This window comes from Anomalospiza imberbis, chromosome 27 (genome assembly GCF_031753505.1).
Source record: "Anomalospiza imberbis isolate Cuckoo-Finch-1a 21T00152 chromosome 27, ASM3175350v1, whole genome shotgun sequence".
Lineage (NCBI taxonomy): Eukaryota > Metazoa > Chordata > Aves > Passeriformes > Viduidae > Anomalospiza > Anomalospiza imberbis.
In genome coordinates, this window is record NC_089707.1 from 484953 (window position 1) to 509284 (window position 24332).

The following is a 24332-nucleotide window of genomic DNA, read 5'->3' on the forward strand; positions in this document are numbered from 1 at the left end:
AGAATTCCAGCTGGGAGGACTCATAACCATGGTATTTTAGGGATGTGACCTGAATTATCTGAACACTTCAGTGATTAAGAGTCAATGAATTTTCATTGATTCCAAAGCCATTTGGAGCATGACTTGATGGGCAGACAGACAAAAGAAAACCTCAAAGAATCACAGAATCACTAAGGTTGGAAAAGACTTCTAAGATCATCAAGTCCAACCATCAACCCAGAGCCACCTCCAAACCATATCCTCAAGTCATCCACATATTTTTTGAACACTTCAAGGGATGGTGGCTCCACCATTGTCCTGGCAGCCAGTTCCAATGCCTGACAACCACTTCCAAGAAGAAATTTTCCCAATATCCAACCTAAACCTCTTCTGGCACGCCTTGAGGCTGTTTACTCTCATCCCGTCCCTTCTTCCCTGGGAGCAGAGCTCAACCCCCACCTGGCTGCATCTTCCTGTCAGGGAGAGATAACAGAAGGTCTCCCCTGAGCCACCTCTTCTCCAGGCTGAGCCCCAGCTGCTCCTGGTGCTCCAGACCCTTCCTGAACTCTGTTGCCCTTCTCTGGACACACTCCAGTGCCTCAATGTCTTTCCTGGACCAGGTGGCCACCCCAGGATTTGAGGTGGGGCTGCACCAGTGCCCAGCACAGGAAGATGGTCACAGCCCTGGTCCTGCCGGCCACACTGTGGCTGGTACAGGCCAGGTGCCATTGGCCTTCTTGGCCATCTGGCTCACATTCAGCCACTGCTGACCAGCACCACCAGGTCCTTCTCCACTGGGCAGCCTTCAGAGCAGGCAGAACTGTCACTTGGACAGGAGCTGGGGGAAGGGAGGCAGACCTGCAGGTCCCTCCTTGTATGGCTCTGCAGAGGAATCAGTGTGATGAGCTGCGTGGGAACAATAAACACCACACATGCAGTCTGAGCAGTCCTGGGAGGAAGTGAGGGTGGACAGCAACTCACTGGCACAGGAAAGCTGCTCAAACTCAACCTCGTGCCAGGCTCTCCCCAGTCCAACCAGGACAGGGCTGCCTGGTGACACAGCACTCAGGTGAGAGCCAAATCACCCTGTCTGGACCAAGTTCCCTCCAGCAGCAAGCCCAGAGCACCCCATTCTCTGCAAAATGACATGGTGGAACACTTCTGACCCTTGTACAATAAGATGCTCAGGCAGATGGGTATTTTACTGCATCTTAATTCTATTTATATTCCTGTGAATTTTGGCTCTCCTTCCTCTTCCCCAAGATGGGAGACAAACATATAAAGGCAGGAAGTAAATTAATTTCCTTTTGAAGTAGTTGATTTACTTTGCCAATAGGCACTGACACAGTAACAAAATGGAAAACAGTAAGCCACTCTAAGGGTGCAGCATTTTTAGCACAGCAACATATTGGTGCATACAGGACTTTAAATAAACTTCGTGAGCAATCCATAAACTGGTCAGGCAGATTAAACAATTTTTGTAGGAAAACTATCAAGTAAGCATGGGCAAGCAACAAAAGCACAACTTGGTCTTCTAGCAGCTTCCACACTGCAATCATGTCTGAGACTAAAAGAGGCAGAGGTGCCTGCTTGCTGCCAACAGGGCTACGAGCTGAGTCCTAGATCCTGCTTTAAACAACTTCTCTCTGCTTGTGTGACAGAATTCTGGGTGCAAGCAATTTCTTTGTCCTCCAGCATGATCCTGAGGCTTTTCCAGATACTGGGATAAGCAGGGTTGTGGAAGGGAGCTCATTTTTTAGAGCCACAGCAGGGCTGTGGGATGATGAGAGCTGACTCAGCTGGGTTCTGCAGTGCCCATGAAGCTCAGGTGAGCCCAGGTGATGGGAGGCAGGAGGGGAGCAGGCAGTAAAAGGCAGCAGGACATCATCAGTTCCTCTGGAAGACAACAGCATATCAGAGCAGTCTCTCAGTGTGTCCATCCCAGCACCTGCTGCTTCATGTATCTCAAGGCTGAGCTGCATTCTGCCCCTTGGGACCAAGGGGAGTGGACAAAAGAGGGACTCTCCCAGCAGCACTCAGCATCTTGCAGTGTGTCTGGGGGCTTAAAAATGGGTGTTTTAAAAATCAGCTTTCATTGATTCCTATGACTTACCTCATGTGGCTCAATGTCCCTGGCTGGGAGCTGTCAGCCTGTTTCATGAACACATCCCATGCAGCACTCAGTGCAGCATGCCACTGGAGGGATCAGCATGAGCTCATGTCTCTCCCTGCCTTGCACCTGGACCCCTCACTCTGGTGGGCACGAGTCAGGACCAGTGTGACCTGCCAGCCTCACCACCTGACCCTGCCAGAGTTCCCCACAGCTTCACAGCTACAGCATGATGGCAAGCCACAGCACCACACAAGCATTTGGCTGCATTACAAAACATCCCACATGCTTTCTGGCCACCAAACAGTTACCCTCTGGCTTCTCAGGTGCCTGCTGATTTTCCTTCCACTGCTGACCTGGTGCCTGGCTGTAAAAGCCAGAAAGAAAGTCACATGAACTTGATCACAACAGCACTATTAGCCCTGTCCCTGTACTGAGAAACATGTTGAATCAAAAAGTACAGCTTCAGATGCGGGACTCTCACATCCCTTCTCTGGGCCTGCACCAAAACCTTTCTGCAGGCCATCGAGCTCTATGGACAGCCCCAGCAGAATAGTCCTGTTCCTTCCCCAATGTGGGAAGGGATGTTTTCTGACAGAGTACCCAGAATTCGGGAAACCATGACCCAGAAATGCCCCTAGCCCTGCAAGCAGAGCAGTTAAATGCTGCAGCACAAAGCTGCCCCTCCTCATCCTCCTTCCCCCAACAATGCTCCACAGACCAAATCTCTCCTCGTACGGGCATGAAAGCCTTCCCTACACCCTCAGCTGCTGAGGGTTCTGGGCTGACCCAAGAGATTCAGGAGCACTAGAAATGGTGGACAGGAGAGGAAGAGACCCAAGCAGTGCTATAGGTCACTGGGACACTTTCCTCCAGAGCACGAGCTTCCATGGTTGGTGGCACCATGGCAAATGCCACACCACGACATGCGCCAGTACGGGATCACAGCACTGCCAGCACTGTGCCTCAGAAAAAGCCCACTGGTCTTCTGGATAAGCACAGCACAGCCCAGCCAGGGCTGGACAAAGTGGTGAAGATGGACAGGTAAAGTGGAAGACTAGTGCTGGTGAGTATCAGGAGTGCAAGGGTATTTCCTGTTTTGGCCCTAAACAGGCCAAACAGGCCATTGCTTTATGCAGAGCAGTGCCCAGGACTGCACAGAGAAGTGACAAGAGGATCTCATGTTGGACCTGTGACCAGCATCTCCAGACAGCAAACTCAAGTAAAGTGAGAAAGGAAAAGATTAGATAGGTGGAACTCAGCTGGAACCAAGAAGGATTTATTTTTCACTAGATCCAGGAGTGTAAAAGAGGTGTGCATTGACCAAGGAGAGAGGTGGGCTGGGGAAGGGTAGAGGAACACGGGTCGGACAACAGTGCAGTGAGTTCAGCAGAAGAGTTCGAGGAAAGCAAAGGGAAAAGTCTGTCTGCAAGGAAGATAAGGCTGGAGGAAGGGTGGGGGAGAGCTTATACCACAGCTCAGTTCTCCGAACTGGAGGGGGCACATTGAGTGCTGCGCCGGACACTGCGGCCAGAGACAAAACTTCTTTCCCTAATAACGTAAGCAGAAGTAACATCACAATTCCTGCCTGCCAACTTCCCTTTTTGTGTTCCAGGGACATCTCTGCAGCACCTCCCACAGCCCGAGGTGCAGGAGGCACAGGAGATGAAGCAGAAGGACTGCACATGACAGACCCATGGGAGGTGTCCCCTACTCTAGTGCACCTACTCTAGCGTAACCCGCAGTCAAGCAACTCCTCAGAGAATTTCAAAAACATTTTGTTGCATGTGACATTGTGTTTGAAAACTGTACTTTCAAAAGACAAAAAAATAATCCACTGACCTACATAAAACATGAAGTTTAAGTGAATCAGAAGTGTTAGCAGTCATTGAAAAGTAATAATCTTTAATCAAAATTGCACCATAAACTCCAAGAAAAACAGCAGGAGCAAAAACTGTCAGGCTCCTTTACAGCACAGCATTCTTGGAAGGAGGAGCTGTTTTGAGGAGGCAAAGGAACACACCAGAATCACAAAAGCAGCCCATTTATAAATAAAGCTGTTAAAATACACATTGCTGGAAAACACCAGCTCTGAAGACATGGAAGCAGAATTTTCTTGTGACTCCCTGGTGAGATTGGCTTGCAAGGACAGAAATAGGGAAACAAAATGTGTAGCTGGACTGCTCCAACAGTAACTGGTTCACCAGAGAAATCTTTTTGGAATTAGTGAGATGTCTTAAATGAGTTTTGCCTTAGCAAAGGAATTAAATGCTTGCAGAAGCATTATGATCAAGTCCTGCAGTATAACTGTTAGCTTTCACCACGAGGGTATGTTGACTTTCAACCTCCCAGTAATTTTAACAAATCTGCACCAGATTTGTTAAAATTACTGGGAGGTTGAAATTAGCAGATTTGCTAAATCTGCACCAGCAGTTTGTGTCCTCTCTCAGAGCACAGACTGAAACCTCCTGGCTCCTCTTCCTGGTATTTACATGATGAGTGAACAAAAACACAGCCTTCCCGTGGAGTATGGAGTAATCTTTGCTGGGACTGAACAGCTGCTGCTCTGACAGCGGCCTGACCTGCAAGCCCGGGACATTTCCGCAGAGATCTGGGCTGGCAGCACACACCTGATCTGATCCCTCCACATGCCAGGACTGCAAACCAAAGCTGGCTCACACCAGGGGCAGATGGCCCTTGGGCTGCGAGCTGGTGCTTCTCTTCAGCCCATTGAGAAACACTCAAGAGGGGACGAAATTAACAGTAGCTTGAAGCTTTAACACTTTACAAGTGGTTAATGAACTGAAGAGAGAAATGAGAGGGTGGGTGCCACAGCAAAACACACAAAACAAGGCTGCCATGGAAAGGAAATACTTTTGCTGGTAACCTGGGAAAGTAAAAATGGGGGGGAGTGAGCTCAGGTACACCAATACAGACCAACCCACTCAGCCACTTCCCTCTGTGGGCAGTGGGCTGCAGCCAGGAAGAAGGCCACGAGCTGTGCAGAAGGGCTTGTGGCAGTAGAAACACAATGGTAATGCTTGGTAATGCTTTCTGGAAATACACAATGCATCCCATACAGTCCCAAATGCCTCCATCCACACATCTCTGCCTGAAATCCCAAAGGACAAAGTATCTCCAGTGGGAAGACCACTTTGTAAGAGAAAATGGGTTTGGGATGGATTTTGCCCCAGACCAAAGAGAAGAGTTTATGTGGAAGGGAGAACATTAAGGACAGAGGCAGGGGAGGCAATATTTTGACTCATACACAAGTTGCCTGGTTCTCCTACAGCCAGGAAGAGGCAGGCTCCTCTAGACATGTTGACACATCCTAACTTAGCCTTCTAAGGAGGCAAGAATTAATTGATCACAAGAGGTATTCCCTTCTCTCAATACACTATATAGGACTTTAAAGAACAAGGTCTGGCTGAGGCACATTTAAGGCATGCAAGGTTAGGACAAATAAACTCAGTCATGCCTAGAGAATTGTATGACCATCCATGGCCTGGGAGAAAGAGCTGTCTAGGCTACAGCAATCCTTCAGGTCCAAAGGCCTGTGCTCCTCCTTCTACCATGCTCTGGACAGGAAAGGTACAGATACTCCTGTCACAGTCTAGAATATCCCTTTGGCTGCTCTGGATGCCTCAAGACCCTGGCAGGGGGCTCAGGGACCTTGGCAGCAAGTCAAAAACACCTGTGGCTTCGATTTTAGCCCATGGGAGAGGCTGCCAACCTCATATGAGGAATTACAAGCCAAAAGGGCTCGAGTAGTGTAATAAGGGAATTGACACAGGGTGAAAAAGTAGAATTTTGGGGTTTTTTAGAATGTAATTCAGGGATACAATATGGAGGAATCTGGGTGTGCCCTAGCCTTTTCTTCCTTCTTCTTGTCCTCCATGGCTCGGTGTGATGGTGACACTTTTCTATTGGTCTAGGATAGGGACACACTGTCCAGCATAGATTTTAGGTATTGGTACAGGAACTGTAAACATGGTACATGTAATTTTGAGTCTATAATGTGGGAGACACCCAGGGCTAGCAGCAGATTGCCATGGCTTCTGTACTAGCCGGACTTCGGCGGGTCAGAAAGAAAATATTTTAGATAAGAAATAAACAACCTTGAAAACTCAGCTTCATGCCTTCCAGACGTCTTCTTTGGCTGCCAGGCTAAGGAAAAAGGACTTTCACACTGTTGGGGTCTTGTCAACCCGACCACGACATACTCCCTGAAGAAGAATCCTGGGCAGTAACTGCACATTTCCTGTGCATGATATTATTAGAACAAAGAGGAAAGTACTTCCTCCAGGAAAACTGTGTCTGCTGCAACTTACACTTCAAACACTTCATCTAAATATCAAGTGACAAAATCTTCCAGGGAACACAGAAAGTATTTTGCCTTTTTTGACTATGCCAGCCATGCTGGCTAGAGTGTTCTGGAGTCAGATCACTTTCCCGTAAACATATGGAGGTCCATTAAATTAACAATCATATAGGGAAACCGTCTTTCTCTGAGGCTTGGCCATTTTGTTCTCTGCTGGGGATATGCTCCTCACTCAAGAACCCTGGTCCACAACTGCCTTGTGCTGGAGACCACTTCAGAGCCAAGCAGAAGCCTTTCTGTCCTCTCACAGCACAGGCACCAGCGTCCTGCACCTCTGGCTACAAAACTCTCCACCCAGGGCAGCAGGTCAATTCTCCATCTCCACCTGCAGGGGTTCAAAACATGCCCCTGCTCAGCCCAGTGATCTCACAGCCTGACAGATTTCAAAAGCCTCTCTTTCTCTTTTTTCCTTTTTTTTTTTTTTTTTTTTTTTAGCTAGCTTCTTAGTTAAAAATAGCTCAACTAGGCTGAACTGCAGGAGGTATTTCCCCCACACCCATGGGCCAGCCTGTGGTTGCCAGAGCTGGCTCTGGGCTCAGATGAGTTCCCCACTCTGTGTTCAGAGATGAGGCACACTGGCAGTCAACACTGTTACTGTTTTTACATTGAACAGACCCCAACATAAATCAATGGCTACTTAAAGAAAACAGAAATATAATTCTATTAACAAATTATCTTTAATCCATACTGGACAAAGTTGACACCTGTTCTCTGTAAAAGAGGCTGCAAAATTTAATTACTGTTTGTCAAGTGCTTGGATGTCACAGCAATTAGTACCCCAGAGAAGCTTGTGAGAAAATGAATAGTTTTGTCTTGGTGAGCAGGGACACAGCAGGATTAACACAGCAGGATTAATACAGTTAGCTAGTGAGCATCTTCCATCCATGCACTCCTTCTGGAAGACAGCCTGTGACCATGAAGACCACACTGTAACACAGACAAAGAGGCCTGAAGTAAAAACTAAGACAATTTTGGTCATGGCATTTCCTGACTTCTAAGAAATCAGGAAGTTACACAGAAGCATTTCAACTTGGCCATGTAGCTTCCCCCCAGTACTCACCAAAATGTCTCCTGCAGCCCAAAATCAGCCTCAGGCCCTCTCCCTCCGAAGGATCTCAAAACCACATGACAAAGCCAGTTCTTAATGAAGCTGATGGTCCCTTCCCAGAAATGAGCTGTGCTGACCAGTGACTGCTGCAGCCACTATGACCAGCTCTAAGTTTCCCCAGGCTGGAAAGTCAGGACATGGCAGAACCAACAGCAAGAGCTGCTTTCTCCTCAGAGGCCCAGCAGCAGCTGGTAGCATGTTACCAAATTCCCTTGTGGCCAGGTGACAGCAAAGGAGAGCCAAAATGCTTCGATAGCCTTTCACACATGGGGCAGACCCTTCTGCCATGCAGCATGCTCCTGCATTATTCCTAGTCCTAGTCTCCATCCATTTATCCATTTATCCTCTGCTCTTAATTTCTATTTTGATTCCACAGCTTTATTTGGTGAGCAGTGGATTTTTATCAGGGCTCCTCAACAGCACACTCACCACAAACATTACTTTCCCCAAAGTTTCAAAACACTCCCCACCCCTCCTCACAAACAACCAAGAGGCAGAGAACTTCCCAGATAAGGTGGCTGGGGGAACTGTGACATTTTTAAATGACTAAGCAGCCTCTTTCCCCAGCCTTCTTCTCAGAAACAGATGAACAGCTGGAGATGACACTTCCCAAAAGTATTTGGTGAAGAGCTGCAGCCCGTTCTGGTATGGGGATGAGATTGCACTCATCCCTGCAGGCAGAGTATTAATGGAAAGTGCCAGCCAGCTGGCCAAGGGGTTATCTGCTCCTGCCAAAGGGCTCAGCACTAAGGGCAGAGCCTCTGCTACCAGCGGGAACTTCCCGAAGTGGTCACACTTGGTCAGTTGACCTCTAAACCCCAGCAAACCTCATGGGATGAAGCACGCTCACTGTCACTGCCTCTGCCCAGCAGACTGCAGTGGTGCAGGAGGATCAGAGTGGCTGTAATAGCTCCCAATGAAAATGAGAAACTGAACTCCAAGTCACTCTCCCCAGGCTCCAGGCAAGGATCAGAGGGTTTATAGCATGGTGGAAGTAATACAACAAAACCAGGTGGTCTTTCCAGCCAGGTGAACCATTTTGCTCTAGCAGGAGCCCTCCAGCCATGGCGTGCCAGGCACAGAGCACATGTGCTGATGAGCTAACAGGGCTGTGCAGGGCCCCAGCACAGCTGAATGCTGCAGCCACAGCACACACTGCTGGTAACCCACCCACCGCACTCCATTGCCTGGGGGCATGCTGTCAGCCCCGGAAGAGGGGCAAGAACAGCCTGCTACCATGGCCTGTGCTAAACCAGGCTATATGCTGCTTTCCAAGCCAGGGAAACCCTTTCTGCGCCTGAGCTGCTGGCAAGGGAACTGCTCTGGGGCTGCACCATGTTCGGCTCTGCTCTGCAGGGGGGATCACTCTCACCAGCTACCTGGTGACTTTTCATCAGGTGCTTACCAGCCTCCAGACTCACAAGGCACTTTAGGCAAGCTGCTCCTCAGCAGACACCACAACAGAGCAGATCATCCCCTTCAATGTGCACACAGACAGTCTAAAAATACCAGAAGTAACAAATCACTGGAATCCCAAAGCCTTTGCCAGCTGGCAGTAATGGCTCAAGAAGTCCATTCCTCTCTGAAAACACAGTGGCAGTTCTCCTGTGTTTGAGTTCATTAAATGCTGCCCACCCACCACCTCTCAGCACTCACTGTTTGTTGATCACCATACCCTTATAGGCTCTAGTCCAGAGGGGCTTTTCACAAATGTCAACAGGAATTAAAATTGATTATCCTGGAACGCTCATTCACCCACACTGAAGTACAGACAAGACTTTCCCAGCAAGCTCCTCATGCCAGATGGAGGCACAGAGTGGGTGTCACAGGAAAAAAACTCCTCCAATACACACTGGCCTTTGAGCTTTTATTTGAGTGTGCAATTTTCCAAGCCTATGTTTGTTATGAGGTGACACAGCATCATGAAAGATGGCTGAACACACTCCCATGTGTTTGTTTCTGGCTAGGAATATTTACCAGCTCTTAAGCTAAAAAATCTGAGACCTGCACTCACAACTTGGCCTGCATAAGCCCTAGCAAGATCACTGCCCCTGGGCTTGCCTGCACTGTGTTCTCAAAGCCAAGGTACAACCCTTCCTAAATGTTTTAAAGCAGTGTTTTGCAACCTCTGAAACAACCAGTTGAGAGATACTGGCCAAAGCACCAATTTGTATATCTGAGCAGCTAGGAGAGAAGCAGTAAGACCCCAACAGCAGTAACCACTGAGGTAATGCTCATACAAATTGCTGTGCTAGATACATGGTTTGGGTTAGCACTGTAGGCTAAAGCCTCCTCCTGTCTGGGGCTGTCAAGTCCATGACAGTCAGTTGTAAGTTAAACAGTCATTAAAACTTAGTATCTACTTTGCAAACTGAAGCTTGAATGCTTCCCCAGTTAGTGGACTCTATTCCACACCAAGGTTCACCTAGGAGGAGATGGGAATATGAGAAATAGAGCTAGGGACTCTGGAAAGGAAAAGGGGGCAAATATTGTTTCCAGAGGGAGGTGGGAAGAGAGAAGAAGCAACCTCTGGAATCGATGGGAATGGAAACAGAAATGTGGAAAGCAACTTAGAATTCCAGTTGTGACTCAGTTTTGATCTAACTGATGGGGCAAGGGGCATGAGAGAGTGGACAAGAGCAGTCACCACTACAAATCCGAAATTACTCTGCCTCAGCACACGCTCTGGTGGCAGGCAGCGACAAATCTCCCGCAGCTGTCAGGTAACAGGAGTCTGTTGCTAAGAATCAGCTCCCAGAGCTCTCACTGCTGATGGCTGCAGGAACGTGGGACTCCCAAAATTGTTAAGTGTAAATGCCCAGCTGCAGAGTGACGCTTCTCTGCAGCTGCACAGCGTTTTGAAGGAACCCCCAAGCCAAGCCAGCAGCACACTGACACGGGAGAGCTCACTCAACTGCAGACATATTAAACCATCTTCTAAAACAAATCCTTAAGCCTTTTGTATTGTACCTCACCAGTTTACTTGTTCCTCTTTTGGGGATGTACACTTGAACCCTGAGGTCAGACAATGGCCTGGTCCACGCTGCCTTTGTTCCCAAAATAAAAAAACCCAACCCACCAGCCAGAGCCCACATTGTACGTTCCAGCTCTGGGAGGCTGATGGACTGATCCCCTGTGGTCAGTACAGAGAGGAACATAAGGACCAGCTGAGCCCTGTCCTGTTTTCTCCTTCAACTGGGAGGAGCACAGAGCAGCAGGAAGGAGCAAGGCCTAAAGGAGCACACATCAATATTAGTTATGGGAAGACAGGTCTTTTACAAACAGTATCAGCAATCACCACATCTCACTTTTCAGAACAGAACATGACAAGGAAGGCACATGCAAGAGAGCTGCACTAATCTAGCACTGAGATAAGATTAAAACCAGGAGCAAAAAAAAAGAATATTTATGAGAACTTCATATTTCAGTCAGTCATGTTGTGACACCTGCATTTTGATCTTCAGGCATTAAAGCCCAGCCAAAGCACAGTGCTTGCCACTGGCAGGTGGCACATGGGCAGGTCACAGCTAGGAGCTGCCCCAAACACCACTACTGTGTGTTTGCAAGTACATCACTTGGTCTGGCAAGGGACTTGATCCCTCCAAACAGACTCCTTGTGAGTACAAAGGTACTGCAAAGAGGAGGAGACACCAAGAACTTCAAGAATAGTAGGGCAATCAGTCATTTTCTCTCAAATTATATGGAAATAAAAATGAAGCAGGAAGAAAATGGTACCTCTGTCAAGGGTCTTGGTCTTCTTTCAACAACAAATTCTGTGTGGCAGAGCTCACAGTAACTTGTGTTGGAGGAGGATAACCATTTTTCCAGACAGCTCTTGTGCACGGTGCCCAGTGTTCCTGTGCAGTCACATGGGGAAAGCAGTCCTTCCCCATTTCCACCTTCATGACAGATTCGACAGATGGGACCATCACTAAAGAGGCAGAATGAGAGACAAACAGAATGAAATCACAGTCAGAGCAGGCAGAACAACACTGCCACAGAGTCTGGTCCCACCAAGCCCCAGAAAGGCACATGAACAGCAGGCGGTGTGTGGCACAGCATGCCAGGAGCCTGCTGCAGCAAGAAACCAGTCTCAGGGGACCATGGAGGTGCTCAGGACATTTTAGATCATTTAAAATCTGGAAGATCCATAACAACAAGAGAAGATGGCACATCAGCCTGGCCAGCTCAGCTGGCCCCAGAAGTGACTGCAGCGCACGTCCCACAGCCTTCAGCTCTACCCACAATGGGCAGGGGCTGATACCAGATCCAACACCAAGCTTGAAGCACTCATGCAAATCCAGACGACCAAAGTAAAGCCAAACAACCCACGGTAGTCACAGCGTGCCCTAGCCACCTGCAGCTACTCAAGAGGCTGGCAATCAGGTCACATTTACCAGATCACCTACCCACTCTCAGCCCACCTCGGCTCTGCAGCCTGGGCTGAGCAGGAACTGCACAAGGAACAGTAATTTCTCGAGAGACAACTGAACTGACCCTGGAAGCTCACCTCCCCAAGAGTACAACATATATCACAGCAATCAGGCACCCAGAGCAAGGTCTCCAGCATACAAACCCTCTGCCCATCACTGCACAGTAACTCTGCAGCATCCCGTGGGCACACCCTCCCCAGAGCAACAACTGCTCTGCAGTGTTCGGCAGCTCGGTGGCCACAGAAATGCTTTGGTGCTTCAGGAACAACACCTCCCTGGCCATGAGTTCCAACTACAGAATCACACAGAACCTCACAGAACCAGAGATAACTACCAAAGCAACTAACATTTTCAGAGACACTTGCAACCTTTCCCGCAGGAGGCCTGAGCTGCTCATCACACTCAAACCATCCATCTGTTCCCAAGATATTCCTCACACCTTCAGCTGGCACCACTGACTGAACAATTAGTGCTACACCTTTCACTAGACCAGCTTGCTCAAAGTCCCAGCCAACCTGGCCTGGAACACTTACAGAGATGGGGCATCCCAGCTGGCATCCCAAGGCACACAGGTTTCTTAGCAGCCATATGCCAGCCCCGTGATGAGGATGTTTTGGGCTCCCTGGGAAGCCCCAGATGGATCTAGACACCAAAGTTCACTGTTTTCAGCAGTTCAGTTCGTCTCTTCAGCATTCACCAATCACTGAGATCATTTAGAAACAAAATGCTGGACAGCAGAGGCCCAGGGCAGGACTGCCTTCCCTGGACCATGGAAACCAGGCCCTCACTAGTATCTCATTTCCTACCTTCCAAACAGCCATTTCTTTCACACATTTTTCCTCTTACATCCAAAGCTGCCCAGATTTGGGGGTGCGAGAAAGGAAAAAAGTGAAAATGGACCATCTTTATTTCAAAGACCCTATTGTAAGTCCTCTTGAAATCCAGGTGAGCGGTATCAGATATCACATTTTCTAGATACTGCTGACAGAACAAAAAAAGCCACACTGAGGCCATATCATAGTTCACACTCCACTGCTATTCTGAATTCAAAAAACCCCACCTGACTGCAGAAGTCTGTGGGATTGCAACACAACTGCCAAGCAATCTTCAAAACCAGCAGGACCACTTCCGTTACTTTGCATAGAAAGCAAGAGTGAGGCATTGTAAGCACAGTTCAAGGAAAAGGAGCATACTGGGGGAAAAGGTGCAACAGGAGCCTGGGGGGGGTCTTTCATCCTCAAAGATCCTGGAAACTACATCAGACAAGACTCTGAGCAGGCTTACTCTAAAAGGAAGCTGTGCCAGATATCCTGTGGAATTGTCTTCCAATTTGAATTACTTGATGATTGTGTAACATTTATTGCCATAAAATGCTGTACCAGAACAGCATGCACACAGAGCCCTAGTGACACAGACAATCCCCTACAGCCTCCAGTGCTCTCATGCATCTGTCATTTCCTAAGAAAAGTGTCTGTAAGATATTTCACCCATTCTCTTCCTGTTTGAGAAGTTTCATATTTCCAGAACATTACTATAACCTTGGCTATCAACAAACAACCCAAAATGAAAAGATTTGCTGACAGTGTGTGGAAAGAATTCTTATCAGACTTCATTTTCCTTCCTTCCTTTCCTCTGCCGGGTGGGGGCTCGCTCACACTCCCACATGATACACACTCAGACACAGTTTTCCAGCTAGCTGAAGACACTATATCAGTAATTCAACATTCCAGTGCAGTCACACTGCTCTTGGCTTTGCTGTGCTAAGTGCTGGTGACAAGGAAGACACTGAAACCCACCACCAAAAGAAACAAACTGGTGTCCATCATTATGGGTTGACCCTAAACATTAAACCCTAAAAACATTAGGGTTTTTTAACCTGTTTCCAGGCAGTTTTCCCACACAATTATTACACCCCCACAAGTTCTAAAGGGTTAAACAACTTCTCACCCTGAGTATCTACTGCCAGAGAACAAGCCCAGTTACTTTCACATTTTTATTGACCTGCTCCAGGTTTGCTGGATGCAGCAGTTATGTTTGCCTCTATTCTCATCCAGCTTCCCTGTATCCCTCCCCCATATCTGCAATCACTGCTTTCATATCACATAAATGTTTGACCAAACTCATTGAAACAAGTAACAGCTGTTCAGACAGGATTTCTGAACACAAAATGTGACAGCTCTCAGTAGATGGACTGAACAATGCTGCCAAATGTCCTCTACTCTGGAAGCTGCTCAAAATAAGTGACAAGAAGTCACATCAGGAGGAGTCTGAGCTAGTGAAGCTGCCACGTGTCCCCTCCAGCAATAGCTGGGTGCTGTAGTTGCTGCAACACAAACACCCTCCCCTCCCTGCGGCTGAAGATCAACGCCATGCCTTTATTCCATGGATGTTCCCGGAACAAAGGCTGTGCTCCCAGCCCTTCAGATGTGTCCCCGAACAGCAGACTGCCCGGCAAGCACGGCCCCACCTTCACGCCGCGAGGCCGTGACAGCAGCGCAGCCAGAGGGCCCCGTGTCCGAGCAGCTGCAGCTCTGGGCTCCCCGAACCGCCAGCTCCAGGCCAGCAGCGCCCGGACTGCAGGAGCCCAGCGCAGGGCACGGAGCGGCGGGCCCACGAGGAGGCACGCTCGCTATTAGCGCCCCGGCAAACTCCTTCACTAAACAAGACCAGTGTCTCCCTGTACCCGAGCCACCGAAACAGGGGAAGAGCCCAGCTGCAGCTCCGAGCCCCGTCCCTGCAGCAGCCTCACCTCTGGGCACCCAGCGCCTTGATCACCGTGGAGAGGAGCCGGCCGTCCTTGGCCGTGACCTGTGTGATGTACTGCGGGCGGCCCATGTCCGACTCCTCCACCGACTTGGAGAGGGCAGCACTTCCCGGACAGTCGCAGAGGGAGCCGGGGAGGTGGCAGCAGTCGCCTGTCGTCATGGCAGCTCCGGGCCCCTCTGTCCCGGGCCCGGCACCCGGGAGACCTGCAGGAACAGCACCACAGTCAGAACCCAGAGCCCTGGAATCCCCAACCCCTCACGATCCTCCAGCCCCACTCGCGCCAGGAGCACCCCAGGGCCCCAACACACATGCGTTTTGTGAGTCTTCTGTCCCCTTTAATAGGCTTTGTGAGGCTGCCTTACCATAAAATTAAGGCTCCAAGTGTTGTACTTACATAACTTACCATCAGAATTGCAAATCTGCCTTTCCCAGAGAGAATTCCTGGTAACCACCCTTTAACCTGATGAAGCCTTTCAAACTGAATGTGCTGATACAGAGATGGGGAAGGCAACCAGAAGCCCCATGGGCCTGTGCTGTTCTGGCTAAAGCCATCCCGAAAACTTATATTCATACTCTCCATAAATGCAGCAAAGTTTCACCTCAACAGGGCACCTAAACCAGTTTATGTGGCTGAGTTCAGGAGGCCCTTCTCAGCTGCCCTCAGGAGCTTTCTGAGCACTTGAAAGACTGTCCAAGCTCAAAAGGCTCTCCCATTCCATCGCTGATGTTTTTTCTCATTATTTCATTAAAGAAATACACATGCTCACATTTCTATATCCGCTGGGGTACATCCCAATAGTGAATGTGTGGATATGAACATCCCAAAAGCATCAAAAATCCTCCTTGGGAATGGCAGCAGGCCAGCCTGACTCCTTTCCCTTTCAACTGTTCGGACCAATCATGACTTACATGAGCCACTTGCAAACAGCAAAGCACACCAGCACATTTTCAATGTTCACCCAGCAAAGAGAAGACACGGAACAAACAGCAAATGCTAGAAACAGAGAGAAGAATGCAGAGAAAAGCCCAACACAGCAAACCAGGAGCTGGCTCTGATGAGCCACATTTGGACAGGAGAGCTCTCTGCCTTTGAGGTAAGGCAGCAGCTCACCCAAGCTGCCAAAAACAGCCATGTTCCTCCCTGGCAGGGGGTATCTCATCCCCAAAATCAGGTATGCTCTGCAGATTTAGAAAAATCCTGGTTTTGGCAATCGTCTTTAACCTGGTCCCTGAGAGGCAGCTGTGCAGAAATAAAGAGCTGAGGTTACAGTGAGTCACATTGAACACAATCCAACAACACCGTACTGCTGGTAAAACCAAAATCCCTGTGTCTGTAAACAGGACTGCCTTATGTAAGGCACGCACAGTAATCCCTGTGCGCCAGCACTGCTGGGATCAGAGCTGGAATGCTGCCTCATCCTGGTGGCTGGATTTCAAGATGAAATAAACCCGTAAAGAAGTTCAAATGAAAGCAATGAAAAGGAAAAAGGGGGAGGAATAAAAGGAAATAAAATAACCACAACCCCAAATAAGATCTATGAAAACAATTAGGTTTGTTAAATTTTGGGGGAGTGGGGGGAATCTGCAATCTTTGCTTCCTGGAAGCAGAAGCACGCAAATCTTCACCATCCCATCCAAGGAAAGGTTTTTATTTGAGATCTCTGAGCACAACAGGAGGAAAACATTCTCATGAAACTGCAGTTCTGTAAGGTTCAAGTAAGCCAAAATCTAACAAAAATAACTAAAGAAAATAAGGGCTTGTTCCTGGTTGGAGGCTTGGCCACACTACAGAGGAAAAAAACCAAAAAGCCGGTACAAGAACATGATCCTTGAAGCCATGAAAACACTGATTTGGGTAAGCAAAAGTGCTTTTTCACGTCTTGGAAATTAAGCAACTCACACAACCAAGAGCTTCATCTGTCAGGACAGCTTCTTTCATGTACATGCGTTTAGGAGGGAGAGAGCCCTTCACCGGTGTCTCAGAACCAGATGCCAACTTTGGTAGCACTCCCTCACTTTACAGAATAGTTTCCAATTTCTAATAGAAGACTTTCTAATCGATTTTTTAAAGCTGCTCTTGATAACTATCTATAATCCTTCCTTCGCATCTGAGCAGGAATAAGCTTGAGCTTGTGGCTAGGTCAATCCTCTTCAAAACGAACGTGAATCTTTTCATCAACTTAAAAATTAACTTGATAGACTCAGCCTCTCTCTCCACCTGTGCAAAGAACACACAGAGTTAGAGCTACTTTTCTTATTTCTCCTCCTCAAAAAAAAGGCTACAAATTCTCCAACTGCGAGGAGCAGAAAGTAAGATGATAAATGCTATTGGAATTACTTAAGTCAGCTGTTCTGCAAGTTAAGGAGTTCTTTAAAATTAACAACCTCTTACTGAAACAACCATGAGAAGATATATGCTTTTAATAAAAAGGTTGGTTCCATTTGTTTGGCCAAAATGTTGTTTATTTTAAAGTTCAGAGGAAAAAGTCCATTCTGCATACTGGAATAAAACTGCCCTCACTGACTGTGTCCTGGGAGTATTTATACTGAGGCTCTTTGTGCTCCACATCTGACAGACACAGGCAGTCCCATGGCCTTGCCCCAGGGCCCTGTTGGGGCTGGAAGGGAATGGCCACCCTGCCGTTCTTCAGGAAATGCACAGGTTTCTGTTACGAGTTATTTGGCATTTCCTTGTCAGGGTCCAGCCCAGGGTGGAACCTGAAGTCACTGCTTTAATATCTGACTCATGCCATTTAGCAAATACGAAAGAAAAGCAGCAAGATTTTCATGGTTAGTAAAGAAGTAACTGAAATCCAAAGACAACATCTGCAGTGCACTCGGGTCCCAGTTCCATACCCAGTGGAATATGAACCATGGTATGCAGGAGCATCACAACAATGGTGTACAGCCAAGTCAGTCCCTTTCCTGATCCCTGAAGGATCAGCTCATCAACACACAGTCTTCTCTCACAACAGCTCATCCAACCCAAACCCAGTGTTCACAGAATCGTTCAGGTTGGAAACAGCCTTTGAAATCATCTAATCCAACAGCTCCCCCAGCACTGCCAAGCCCACCAGGAACCCACATCCCCAGGTGCCACATCCACAGTTTTTAAATCTCTGCAGGGATGGTGATTCCACCACTGCCCTGGGCAGCCTGTCCCGGTGCCTGACCACTCGTTCCATGAAGGAATTCTTTCAGCCTAAACCTCCCCAGTACAATCTGAGGTTATTTCCTCTCTTCTTGTCACTCCTTTCCTGGGAGAAGTGACTGACTCCCACCTGGCTGAACTCTCCTTTCAGGGAGTTTTAGTGAGCAAGAAGGTCCCCCCTGAATCTCCTTTTCTGAACAGCCAGCTCCCTCAGCCACCCATCATCAGATTTCTGCTCCGGCCCCTTCCCCAGCTCTGTTTACAGCAGAAACATCAAAATCCCAGGGTGAGAAACAAGACCCAAACAGCTGGTTTGAACCACACACTGGTTTTTTTTCTAAGCACATGTGCTTTCTGAGCCCATTCCTTGGGGATACATTTCTTGTACACATTTTTTTTAAAGTCTCAGAGACACTAGGTTTATTATCAACATCCCCTCTGCTGCCATAGTTAGACATTAGCAAATAAATAGGAAGGCTCTTCTCAGCAACATTTTGCATCCTCAGCTTCTAAGCAGATCCAGAACATAAAGGGCTGTAGAAAATTACTCAAACTGAAAAAAAAAACTGTCTGTGGAAAGCTGTCTCAGAATAGTGAATTCTGCACTAGGATTCCAAAACTCAAACATGTGCAGCAAAATGAGCCACTTCCTTGATGAGCAGCTTGTGCTCTGTCACTGCTCCAAGGCAGAGACCAGACTGCTGGTGCAGGATCCTGCTCCACGGCTCAAGTGAAACACGCTCACAAGATCTCATGCAATGAGATACGTAATCCAGTTTGTATCACCCAAAGGGCAATGAGGTGGGCAAAAGCTCCTCAAAAGACTGCAGAGATCAGGTTGGACCAGTGCTCTCCATGCAGGAGATGTGCCCAGGAGAAGCAAGCAGGAGTAAAGGAGCTAAAGGATCCCCCAGCTCTGCTTTGGACTTTGAAGATGGACAAAACACTTATTCCTCCCAGGCAGGGAAACCACAGCATGCCAGATGAACATCTGGATCAAAACCACAAAAGGAAAAACACACTCAAGATGAGAACGACAACAAGAAAGGCTTCAGCCAAATGATGGCAGTAATGGGGACTGTCAGGTGCAGGTCATGGCTCTGCCATGCTGCTTGTGGCCTGCCCACTAATGAATATCCCAACCAGCCTAAAGCCTTGGAGCAAGCCTGTGGCTTTGATAGGATCCAGAGCAAACTGGAACCAGAACCAGCTCCACTTGCTTTGGGTGCAGCACATACTCACCAGCTCCTGAACAGACTGGTTTCCCTGGGACATCTCCACCAAACAAAACCCAACATGTGAGGCTGCCAGCAGCTGGGTCTGTTCCTCTCGCTGAGCAACCCACTTCCCTGGTTACTGTAACCAAGACCTGGACCCTCACCCATGGTATCACAGAGATAACCAAGCTGTGTAGCCAACATAACCCAACCAACTGTACGCATGGACTTTTTTTATTTTTAGCAGGTAACCTATTCACTGATGGCAAATCAGAGCTCCAATCCCTGCTCACATGAGCTGACGTTTAAGCCTGGGTGTAAAGCTTCCCAGACTGCTTTCCAAAGCCCTTTTAGCCACTTTGGGCACACAGACACTGAGTTTTCTAATCATATGATCCTGCAAATGTCACCAGTGAACTGAAGGTTTTCAGCAGCTAAAGGGCATTTCCTAACATCAGTGCTTTCCTTTTAACCACTAAAACTGCATTTCCCAAATCCTGGGCCCTACAACCATCTGAACACCTCTCTCCATCTCGAGGGAGACCGTACAAAGAATTGCTTGCTGCACACAGGTAAGCACCTGCTCTCACACATCCCATCTCATACAGCTAATGCACATCTTCCCATGGCCCAGGCTCAATCCCAGGTGTGAAGCACATCCTCCAGCACCAGTTCTGCCTACTGAAGCACCAGCCTCACCAGTGTACCTGTAGCCTGTGTGCTCTGGGTTAGTGGTGGAGTACCTCCTTCTCTACATCTAGCCTCTACATCCTCACAGCCAAGTGATCACACACCTAAGACACTGCCACCAGAGATACACACAGATGGAATGAGTGGCCTGAGGTGCTCCCTGTTACTGTTAAAAGGTTGTGTAAGTGGATTAATCAAAAGAAAAACAAAACAAAACCAAACAACAACAACAAAAAAACCCCAAAAAACCAAAAAAAACAACAAAACAACCCCCCCCCCCCAAGAACCAGTCTCACACTGGGCTTTGTTTTCAGTTTTGTTTGTTTAAATATTCTTTCTGCTCAGGGTTGAAAACCACAATATTATTTTGTTCTTTATTAAAAATACACAATTCTATACATCAACTGACTCCTCAAAGTTACCCTGCAGGTCTGCTATGTAACACCTTAAAAGTACCCAAAAAGCCAGCTCAGGATCTGCCCCCAGTTGACCCATCAGCAACTCTTCCCATCACTCAGGGCCTGGGAAGAAATCTCATTAGTCCTATGCTCAGAAGTCGCCTGAATACAACAGCCCTAAAGTCAGGGTGCAAGGAGCCCTGTCCAGAGAGAAAATTGACACAGAATTTTATGGCATATGCATCAACATTCAATAAAAGACCTGATGCCATGCAATAGCCTCTAAAACATTTTAAAATTTGGTAAATAACACACAGGAAAGTATTTCACTCCCCAGGAGCTTCTCTATTTCGGCCCGCCTGCAAAATTTGGTTGGGCAGTTTCAACTAAAGGCGATGCTGTAAAAACTTCAGCTATCACTTGCTCTTCAGAGGATGCCAGTGGAGCAATGCTGTGAGTCAGAGCCAGGGGACAGGCCTGACCCTGGGCTCAAAACAAATCCCAAAAAGCAAGGGAAAAAAACAAGCCAGGCACAATGTCCTGGGAGCTTGAAAACCTTCTGATAAAACTTCACACCAGGAAACTCCTCCTACACCTCTAACAGCAAAAGCTTTGGGCTAACTCCAGAGGCTCACCTGCCTCATCCCTGGGGCCGAGTTTAAAAACAAATGCTCCAAGTTTAACCCTGTAACACCCAAGAGGAGGTCAGAAGCTTAGAGGACACAGCCTTTCTGGACTCCCGTGTTTGCCACATTTGTACGTGACCACAGCCGGACTTGCTGGGCTGCCTCTCCATTATTCCAAAAACACAGCTCAGCAGCAGTCAGGGGTAACCCAAGGCTTCACTCACTGGCTGCTGCTGCTGCTGGGGACAAACAATCAGAACTTCTCTATACCCAGAAACTATGTAGACATATTCTAGAAGCTGTCTGAAGTCTTGATTATTTAGATTATGGCAAATGGATTTGCAGACACAGATGAAGAGATAGTCTTTCACTTCAATTTTTTCCAAGGAGACACATTCCCAGCATCTGAGTTCTATTCCCCACTGGTAGCAAAATACTGCAGCAAGCCTTGGTGATCAATAATTGCTGTTTTCCAAAGCCAGCTTCCACATACATCCCTCCTCTTCAAAACTTCAGTATATTGGATCAACATCTCCAGTAGTTTCACTTCATCTCCATGTCTTGAAGCAATGGAAAACTATTGTCTGGCAAAGATGAAGCTCCTGAGGCACAGCTCCTGTGGGGCTTGGCGGGGCTCCCACCAGGTGAGAACCCCAACTTTTAAACAAGGCCAAAGGCATGGGTCTCATGTGGGCACAGCAGAACTGTGACACAGAGAGCTCCCTGCATTTTGGGGTACCTGTCATGTTGTTCACCCATTGTTTTTCAAACAAGTTTTCTTCATTGCCTAATAAAGTTACTCAATATTCAAGAAGAAGCAAAAGGTTCAAGTTCAGATGTTGAGAAAAAAAAATCAGTATAAAAAGAAGAAGCCTAAAGGACTATTTTTTTTTCTTGCTGTGCTTGGGAATAATTAGGCTGTATGCTACAGCTGGAATGTCAAAATGAACAAAGTATCTCAGCTCTTTTGAGACTTGCTATCTGCCACAAGGCTGTATGAAAAGAAAGTTTACTGCACTTTAATTACCAACATCTGGAAAAATGAATTGCAACATTAGAAGAAAATTCTTTGCAGAGGGTGTCTCCAATCAAAATTCAGTCTTTTTAATAACAAGTTTCATAAGGAAACAACCAAAAACCAGCTGGGGCATGAGGAACACCTGTGACTCCTCTGAGGATTCAAAAGACATCAGCTTTTAAAGATGAACAGCAGCACAACTTACTACATAATGCAACTACAGAGTCTCTGCACCCACCTCCCACTGCATTTTATCACTCTTTTTAGGGAAATAAAAATGCATTAGAAAGACTTGAAACTGAAACCATGAACCAGGGTGGGAAAAAAATGTATTATCATGCCTACAAAACAATTCTTGCAGACTGCTGTCCATCATTGGGGACAACAGCCAGCCCACCAGACACAAGCACAGCCCTGCCCTGCTGAAGGGACCACAACTGTGCGGCCTCTCACATCTCTCTGCATCCATGTGCTTCACAAAATAGCAGCAGCAGACACTTCTGCTTCCCAGCTCTACTACTTCAGCGAGCTCCTCTTTAAACAGAGGCAGCCTCTGCAGCAAGATCAAAGCTCAAGTGCTCCCCAGTCCTGCACAGTCACTTGCCAGGCAGCTGCAGTTTGTTCAGAACAAATGGATTTTCCAGCTGTGTGTAACACCTCAGGAAACAGAATTTTAGTGTAGCAGTAACACACACACCAGATCAAGACTGCAGCGCCCACACACCACAGAACTGGTCAGTCCCTCGAAGGGCATGACTCAGGAGGATGCAACACATTATTTCAGGATTGGGAAGCCCAGGTCAGAAAGAACTTGCATTCTCCCCAGTGTTTTCCTTCTTGGTTTATAAAGCACCATTTACACTGCTGTACAAATAACAACACTCTGCTTGGAGATGAACTGGAGCTGAAACAAACCACCACCAAAGCCCACAGCAGCCCCGCTTGCCCCAACTGCTCCGAGCAGCGCGGCCGGTGCGCAACCACTGCACAAAACCAGGCAGCACACTCAGCTCCCAGGAGACATTTGATCTGGAATTTAACTTCACTATTTATATTTTTCAACCTAGCTGTATCACAAATCTCTTCAGAATGTTCCGCTTTCAAAGAGCTTTCCAGCAAAGGCACCACCACAGCCAGCCAGTGACTCACCACCCTGCTCTGGAGAGCTCCAGAGCAGACAGCAACTGAGAGCATCCCCATAGTCACCCAGAGAGGAGTCACTGATCCCAGCCAAGGGCACCAGTGCCTCCCTTCTGCCCACTCCTTACTGCTGCAGATTCCCTCCTCAATCCTCAAGTGAAACTTCATAATTGGTATCTGTGCTGCAAAACTCTCTCAGTTCAGTTTGCAATGTTTTGCTTAGGCTGCATTTCTAATTCTTCTGGACACAGGCCTTGTCTGATTTGTCTGCAGGAAAGTACAAGAAAAGCTGGGAGGAAATAAATTGAAAACAGTTCAGAATTGAAGTTTACCCTTCCCCTCCCACCACTCTCAAATCTAACCCCAAAAAGCTTTCACCTGAAACAGAACTAAAGTTCTCAAAGCTTCAAACAAAGAAATCCCTGTTCAAACCAAGACTACATGAGCTTGGTGCACTCTCCTTTTCACAGAAAAGTGCTTTAGCAGGTAAGTTTGATATGTTTGTACTTTTATTTCCTGAGCCAGTGCTGCTCCCTGTCCCTTGTTTCCTCTTTTTAGGAACTGGAGTAGAATGCTTCCTTCAGCTTTGATCACTAATTCTATGACAACTGATTAAAATTGCAACAGCAGTTACAGCACTTGAGGTTAACCATGCACAATCATCTCAGGTTCTATCAGGATTTGAAAAGTTTAGTTAGAATTGCTACATAAAATCTGGAATAAAACTTACAGATGCCTATTTATTTGAAATGGGGGAAAATGACAGATTCCAAACTGTAACACTGTTTGTTCTGGAAAGGCCTGGGGCAGGAAAGGTATTTGCAAGGCAGATGGGTAGGAAGAGCTGCAGGTCAGTACAGCTCCTGTTGGGCTGCTCCCTTCACTGGAGGATGCACAGGGTTCAGTCCCTGCTTTCAGGATTTTGTCACTCTGCCCTTTACCTTCAGTGCCTAGGGCTCTCACAGGCTGTAACTGTGCAGCAGGAGAGGAACGTTCCACCCCCAGGAAAGGTGCACAAGACCCTGAGACACTCAGTAGTGACTTCCCCACTTTCACCCAGCAGATGAGCCACCAAAAGCTCTCCCAAACCAGCTGCAGTGGGGAACCCCCTCTCCCAGCTGAGCTGCATTGCTGCAAGCAATGAGCTACAGCTGAGCTGGTCTACTTACAACAAAGATGGCACAAAGACAGGTTCCAGGGAACAGCTGCTACAGTTGGAGCTGGAGAGAGAACAAGACCAGGACTGGAGAGGTGGAGATCCTGCTGTTTACGTGCATGACATGGACTGTGCTGATAAGCCGTGAATTTGATAAGC

At 47.7% G+C, this 24332-nt stretch overlaps 1 protein-coding gene across 7 annotated transcripts in view; it reads right to left on the bottom strand.

The window, feature by feature from the left end:
• MARCHF2 (membrane associated ring-CH-type finger 2) overlaps positions 1-24332 on the bottom strand; it is a 34518-nt gene that overhangs the window by 7053 nt on the left and 3133 nt on the right. For 3 of the 7 annotated variants that reach the window (XR_010993855.1, XM_068174264.1, XM_068174263.1), the window contains 2 exons: positions 14761-14980; positions 11314-11509 (listed from right to left, as the gene is read on the bottom strand). Coding sequence is in view for 6 of the 7 variants with exons in the window: in XM_068174264.1 (XP_068030365.1) it covers positions 11314-11509; positions 14761-14936 (372 nt within the window). In the remaining variant the exon portion in view is untranslated. Of the gene's footprint in view, positions 1-11313; positions 11510-14760; positions 14981-16677; positions 16982-24186; positions 24330-24332 lie in introns of those variants that run through there. The other 4 variants (XM_068174265.1, XM_068174267.1, XM_068174268.1 and 1 more) reach the window with 3 other exon arrangements.